A 7,481-nucleotide genomic window follows, 5' to 3' on the forward strand; every position below is an offset into this window, starting at 1 on the left:
GCAGCAGCATGTTTTACTGATAATTGTGTTTTATATGGATCATGAGAAGCAGAGAAACACGTATCCAAATTCTGTATTTGCTCTTATATTTGTGGCTTTGCTTTTGTGTACGTGTGACCTCTGTCCCCAGAAATGACAAATCAGCAGAAATATAAATAAACGGGGCGTTTGTGACATCACCATTAGTCACATTAACAACATTCACGTCACTATTCATAACGCACAAGAACGGAAACTCGTACTTTTTTTTTTTTTTTTTGACTTCTTCTTCCCATGCCCCCCTCGTCTGAGGCAACGCGGGATAAAAAGCCGTTCCACCTTAACTCGCGCACACATCTCTATCGCCCGGCCTTCCACATCTGCCCAATGAATCAGGAGCGGATGCGATGTATCCTTTTTCAGTGGAGTGAATGGCCAATGGGAGTTGGCTTGTCGAGCAAACACTAAGCCCTGCGTTCCCATTCATTCAGTGCTGAACAGGCCCGCAGAGCTGGAGAGAGCGCACCGCTGCTGTCTGCGACCCGACGACGCTTCGTGCACAAGAGCGCAGATTCCCCCGCAGCAACAACAACAAAAAACAAAAAAGAAGTAACAGCCAGAGCTCAGCAGATAACTCGAAGAGAGAGAGAGAGAGAGGGGATCTCTTTTGGATTTACGCACGCTCGGTTTTATTTTTTTTATTCCGCTCCGAGACGATTTTATTTTTTATTTTTACAACTGCTTCTACGGGACTTCTATAGCTGGGCCGTGTTGCCGTTGCTGAAGATCGGCCTCCAAAGTGCGCAGCAGTTCCCCTGGTGACTTCCCTCCCTCCCTGCGCTCTTCATCAAGAGCTCCGCCGTGGATTTACTTGGTTTTACGCTGGGACGAATGCGTGCGTAACCCGCAGGCTTGAACTAACCAAGAAAAAGGGAATAACGCAAAGGGATACACTCGCACTTGGATTAACAGACTTGAATATTATGCATTAGACCTCACAGTCTGCGCTTGGACATTGCCCCTTCCCCTTTTGGATGGAGTTTTGCTAGTCTGTTTGGTTGATGGATTCGACGTTATGGATGCTTGCATATAGGTACGCACCTCCTTCACCATTTCACACTTGTTTCGCGTGTTTTAGTTTTGGCTTTCCGCGCTGCGCGTTTCTCCCATGTAGCAGAGCACTAGGCGATCCGGCGAGCGCCGCTGCAGCAGCGATATAGAAATGTTTTCTCGGCAGTTGTGCACAAGACCCCGGACTTCCCGTGTCACTTTCTGCGCTTTCGGCTCAGGAAGGAAAAAACAAAAAAAAAACAACAACCACCCCCCTCCCCAATAAACACCCTGCACAAGTGGGGCTGAATTGATCGCGATTAGCTGGCGAAGATGATGGATCTCCATGCCTGCCTGCCTGCCTGCCTGTCTCGCTCCGTGGCTGTGTTGTAACAAACACCCCTCCCCCCGCGGCGGTTGTTTTCATTCATAAGTTTTCCCCGTCTGTTTGGATGCGTCCCCCGATGTCTCCTGATCTCTGGCTCCGAGGCGTTTTTGCTTTTTTTTATTATAGGATCCAGCTTTTATTGCTGCGCACGACGTCTCCTCGCCTGGACGCGTCCTGTGCCGCTTATATCTAGTGCGCACAATTTTTTTTTTTTTTAGGAAACACGTTTGTTTATTTACAAAGCTGCAAAATCGATAGTTTTGTGACTCGCTGCGTTTTTTTCTCTCCCAAGTTTAACGCGTCCTCTAAGGGACAGACAGCCTTTAAGTTTATTTATTTATTTATTTATTACAAACTCTATAGGTTGCGGCCTCCTGCAGGTCGCCTTTGCTCCCTAACATCCCCGAAGACTCAAAAACCAAATTCATGATGCTATTTACGTTTTAAACGCGCTCATACGAGGCGATCATATGCGCCATATTAACTCCATAAACTGCGTCTTTCTGCAGCGTGAGGCGACGTTTTAATCCGGACAGAATTTCCGTGCGTTTTTTTTTTTCTTTTCCCTAAAACCAAAGTTTAGTATTTTGTCGGAACTTTGCTCTGACCTTAAGTTTTTTTTTTTTAGCTTCCACTTTTGTCCCCATTTCCCTGAAACCCCCTTTTTTTCGGTGTGTAGTAATAGAATACTAAGTGAGGCAGCTCATTTAGTTCCCTTGGATCGTGTCCTCATTTCGTCGCCGCGGTGCATTTAAATGTTAACTAGTCATACAAATGTAAATGAGGAGGGGAAGTATTTGTAGGGCCTGCTGAAGTTTAGATGTGTGCGTATTGGGGAGAAAGGTACAAAAAGTCTTGTTAATAGTCAACTTTTTTTTTTTTTCTGCAACTCCCCCTCCCTCCCTCTCTCCCCCCCCCCCCCTCCGGGTTGCCTCACTTAACGGGATCAAAAGTGACATATTGTCATGTTGACAGGATGAAAACAGTGAGTGTGGATTAACCAAACAGCCAAAGAGCAATGCAGACGCTAAAATACACAGCTTACTTATTTCACATTAAGTTATAATCTCTGTTCAGCTTCGTACGTCTGCACAGTAGTTCGTGTTGTGCTGCTGAGAACGATGACGCTGAGGTTTAGTTTTCACTGGTTTTGAATCTGAGCGCTCCTGGGAATTGTGTTGATCTTCCACCAGGACAGTTTGTGTTTCCTGGTTATGCCGTGTTTGAGCTCCCTCTGATGATGTCTCCTCCCTCCCCGCCTCTCCTTTGTCTCTCCCCGGCCTCTGTCCTCTCCCCCCCACCCTCCCCTCTGTGTGGCAGGTTTTCCGATGCATGTCCACGGTGAATGTCGGAAGTGGTGATCCCCCCAGATGGAGCTCCAAAGTCAACATGGCCCCGGCGGTTCATTAGTGGTGATCCAGCAGCCTTCCCTAGAGAGCCGGCAGAGGTCGGATTACGAGCGGGATCTCCAGCATGCCTCCCTGTACCAAATCAAGGCCACCCGCTCCAGCAACGAGTACACGGAGGGGCCCTCGGTGGTGCGGAGGCCCCCGGCGCCCCGCATGGCCCCCAGGCCGCAGGACAAGCAGGAGAGGACTCACGAGGTCATCCTCGTCAATGTGAACAACAATTATGAGCACCGGCCGTCAGGTCACCATCATCATGGGGGTGGCGTGGTGGTCGTGGCCGGAGGACACCAGTGCGGCGGGTCCCGGGCGCCGGGGCTCAGCCGCTCCACAAGCACAGGAAGTGCCGCCAGCTCAGGGAGCAACAGCAGCGCCTCCTCTGAGCAGGGACTCTTGGCACGCTCGCCCCCGACCAGGCCCGGCATGAACTTACAGCACCACCACCGAGCAGATCGGCCTGTTCGGACTCAGCCCAAGCCCAAGGCCCTTTTACAGCCCCAGCAGGGACCTCACTTCCACCAGCCTCCACTAGAGGCTCCACTCAAGCCCCAGGCCAAAGGGAAATCAGACTTTTCTGGCTCGGGCAAAGGGGTGGTGACTGCCGGGCACCAGTTCATCTGCGAGCGCTGTGGGAAGTGCAAGTGCAGCGAATGCACGGCTCCCAGGAGCCTGCCTTCGTGTCTGGCGTGCAACGGCCAGTGCCTCTGCTCTGCTGAGAGCGCGCTGGAGCACGGCACATGCATGTGCCTGGTTAAGGGCATCTTCTACCACTGCTCCAATGACGATGAGGGGGACTCGTGCGCTGACCACCCCTGCTCGCTGTCACGCTCCCACTGCTGCTCTCGTTTCCTGTGCATGGGATTAATGTCGGTACTCTTCCCCTGTCTGCTATGCTACCCACCTGTCAAGGGTTGTCTGAAGGCGTGCCAGGGTTGCTACGACCGGGTCAACAGGCCTGGCTGCCGCTGCAAGAACTCCAACACTGTCTATTGTAAACTGGAGAGCTGGGCCCCACAGACCCAGGAGAAACCTTCCTGATCGCTTCCTTCCTGCGTGTTCGGTCGCGTGCGTGCGTGAGGGGAGACTCTCGACGTGGATCTTACGATGACAATGATACTGATGATGATAGTCACAAGTTAATGTTTATCAAACATTCTAAAGCACCTCCCAGCCACCTCCCCTCCTCGCTGCAGAACCCTAAAGGAGCTAAGCAAAGGAGTAAACGAAAACCACTCAATTATTTTTATTTTTTATTTTCTCTGGATCAGGACCATGTTTTTACAGACCAGTGTTTGCCTTAACTGTTTATATGTCTGTCCTCAGCTCCTCATTAACACTATTTTTTATATATATATATATATAGATATATATATATATATAAAAATATATATGGAAAAGTTTTTCTTCCGTTTTAGGTAGGCAGTTTCCTCTGGGCCTGTGTGCCCGGCCGAGGGGGCTGCCTCTCACCAAATCTGTGAAGGACGATCTACTATAGGGCAATTATGTAGCTGTTACCTGGTATTCATAGCGAGCAGGTATGTTTGAATTTATTGGTTGCTGCCACACTAAAACCGTGGTTCCTATGCTCATGCTGCATTAATGAAAGCACATCCATCTCATAGTATTCTCCACTTGGATATGTTTCTCTCCTTCCACCCGTCTGAACTTTTCATTCTGTGGCATTCTCCCATGTTTTTTTTTTTGTTTTTTTTCTCTTTTATTTTTGTGTAAATTGTATGCTCAAAAATCCATAAGAGGAATTCTGGCTATTTTTTAAAAGGAAAAAAAAATGTCTGTTTAAAACATTTTTTTTTGTTGTAAAAAAAAAAATATTTATTATGTGAAGTTCTATTATTTTATGATATTTATTGCAAGAGACAGTCTTAAATTTACTCATTTCTGAATATAACAAAATATCAAATACTTACTGAAAAAAATTAAAGGGTGGCACAAAAGAAAACTATGTTAACTTTAATGCAGAAAATATATTAATTAATGAAAAAAAAAAAAAACATAAGCGCTGTCTGGTGTCTTGATTGCCCCTTGCTGGAGGAACAACCGGCTGGAGGAGTGAAAGATCTGCTTTCTTGGTGGTGAACAGCAAATCACTGTTCCATGTGTGCAAGCATGCATGCATGCGTGTGTGTGTGTGTGTGTGTGTTCACGCTGGGTGTGAGGAATTCCTGGGTTTAAAAAAAAAAAAAAAAAAAAAAAAAAAAATCAAGCAGCGAGTAGAAACAGCTTGTAGCTCAAAACGCGACTGTTTACATTCTTGCCGGGCTCCTTTTGCTGCGATTCTCCTCGGTAACCTTGAAAGCTAAACAATACAGGTCATTGACATGATTAGCCCCGAAGCTGCTAGCATCAACAGAGCCTCCGCGTTTTCCATGAGTTATGCTCGCAGGAAGTAGCTCCCCTTCTGAAGCCGCGCTGCGCCAACAAGTCACCGCTAAACTATGCGCTGCTGCTGCTGCTGCTGCTGCTAGTTTATTCCCCGGGCTTTAATCGCGGGCCCCGGATCGGGATGTTCCCAAAAAATGTGTGTGTGTGTTTCGCCTCCAGAAACTGGAGCGACCATTACGAGTGGCCGGGGCCACCTGTTCAAAGATAATAAACCGGGGGGCTATCAATGCTGGGCTTTTATGGCGTGGTTCCTGCACTAAAGGCAATGACAGGGGCCAATTCCAGCCCCCACCCTGACCTACACCCCCCACCCCACCACCACCGCCTCCCATTTGGCCCGACTCTTTTTGTCAGTGAATTTATCACTTGGGAAGTCCGCTGACCCTACACCACCACCACCACTGACACCCACGCACTTCTCCACCTCCGGGGCCCCCAGGGGATGAGATCATCACTTTGGACGTGGGTTGGTCAGCCAGAAATGCCAACAGTTGTGCTCTTGGGGAAGAGGGGGGGGGTTTGTGTGTTTGTGTGTGTGTATATGGGGGGTGGGGACACAAACTGTGACCAGGAAATTCTCTGGAACAAAAGGGGAGAGGGATAAAAATACGCCGCGGCTTACGTTTGCAGAGCTGGCGACGGAGCAACAACAACAACAACGGCGGCGGCGGCGGAGGAGGCCGGGGTCTGTAATCAGCCACATGTGACTCGCCGTGCCCTCAGGTGGCATTTGCGGCGAGCACGGGGATCTTTAGATTCAGGCAAACGGGAAGAGTTAACGTACACACAGGTTTTTAAAGGAGAGAGAGAGAGAGAGAGAGAGATAGCGGTCTTGTTTAAATGCTTCACAGGCGAGGGAGCTAATGATAAACACGGGCACAAAGGAGGTTGTTTTGTCGCCCGGCGAGTTTTGTCAGCAGTTTGCATTAAAAGAAAAAAGTCCCTCCAAATGGGCCCTCTGTACTCAGGGTGCTTCCTTTTTTTTTTTTTTTTTTTAAGGTGGTGCAATCTACCTTTTGTTGCCATGAATAGTTAAAGAGTGGATTAGCGATTTGTCAATTTCCTGTTACCTTTCACAACTGCAACTCGAGCCCCCATTTGCTCCTGGCTGCTGGATGATAGCAAACAATAGGAGGCCTCTCTCTCTCTCTCTCTCTCTCTCTCTCTCTCTCTCTCTCTCTCTCTCTCTCTCTTTTTCCAGGTTTCACTACAGTTCCCTCCGTACGGATGAGGGGGATGGAAGAGATCTAAACTGTATTCAGGAGGCAAGCGAACAGGAAGACAGTGTTTACTTGATATTTTCCAGCCTAAGCCAAATAAGGAAACAGATCCTACTCCCACCATTTCCAGAACTTGGCTCCGTTAAGTCCTTAACATGTCTCTTAAATCTCTGATCTAATCAGCCGGTTTGGGGGGTGGGGAGGAGAGAGGGGAGGGGAGGGGGGGGCGTCTAAAATAACATTCGAAGGCACCGTGAATGGCTTCTTTTCACTTTTCAGTCACCCTGCCACGTGAGCTGCTCCGCAACCGCGTCACTTCATATTTTATTTCTTTTACTAGTCACAGAATAATAAATAAAAAATAAAAGAAGGGAATCTGAGTCAGTATTAAGTAACTCGGCGGTACGAACGGTGACAACCTCCACACCCTCCGCTGCCTCCACTTTGCACTTGTTTCAGGGTAAATTTAGCAGTTCCACACGCCCACGTAATGCTGTTTGGAGTTGTCAGGCTTGGCGGGTCCCTCGCTGCAGCTTTGGGGTTTTTTTTGGGGGCCGTACAAGTGCAAACATGCATGACTACCAAGTGAGTCATGATGGAACCTCCGTCCCACACATCCTACCGGGGCAGTCCTTTTCTTAGCCAGGGCACCGCAAGAGCTGCATGGCCAGCGGCGGAGCAGGATACTCTATAAACAGTCATCCTCCTCCTCCTCCTCCTCCTCCTCTGCAGCATTCATCACCAAAAGGCCTGCTTCAGCTTTCCTCCGCTCATGCTCATCTGGTTTTCATTATTTCCCCTCGTGGCATAAAAATAGAAATTAGCAATCAGGGGAAATGTGGGGGCTGGCGGATCTCGGAGAGGGGAAGGCGGGCGCCCTTTTTGGACTTGAGCGACGATGACCGAAGTATTCGTGAGCTATCTCCTCCGCTGGTGTTCGGTTTTTCGAGCTCGGAAGCCGAGCCAACGTCCACACTTGGCCTCCGTTGGGTTAGAATTTGTAAAAACATCTCAGCACAGGTCCCGATAGAGTTC

General features: G+C 48.8%; 1 protein-coding gene across 2 annotated transcripts; it reads left to right on the forward strand.

The window, feature by feature from the left end:
- Positions 1–332: 332 nt before the first annotated feature.
- On the forward strand, positions 333–5,433 carry spry1 (sprouty homolog 1, antagonist of FGF signaling). Of its 2 annotated transcripts, none has more exons than XM_084549460.1 (2): positions 333–1,072; positions 2,738–5,433. In XM_084549460.1, the coding sequence occupies exon 2, from the start codon at positions 2,788–2,790 to the stop codon at positions 3,859–3,861; it is 1,074 nt and encodes a 357-aa protein (XP_084405586.1). In that variant the 5' UTR covers positions 333–1,072; positions 2,738–2,787; the 3' UTR covers positions 3,862–5,433. The 2 variants fall into 2 exon arrangements, with proteins under 2 accessions (XP_084405586.1, XP_084405587.1); XM_084549461.1 differs by lacking the exon at positions 333–1,072 and adding an exon at positions 2,369–2,402.
- The last annotated feature ends 2,048 nt before the right edge of the window (positions 5,434–7,481 follow it).

Source organism: Chelon labrosus, assembly GCF_963514085.1.
Source record: "Chelon labrosus genome assembly, chromosome: 8".
NCBI classification, from domain to species: domain Eukaryota; kingdom Metazoa; phylum Chordata; class Actinopteri; order Mugiliformes; family Mugilidae; genus Chelon; species Chelon labrosus.

Coding starts and splice junctions, on each gene's coding strand:
- spry1 (XM_084549460.1), top strand. CDS start 2,788: ATGGAGCTCCAAAGTCAACATGGCCCCGGCGGTTCATTAGTGGTGATC.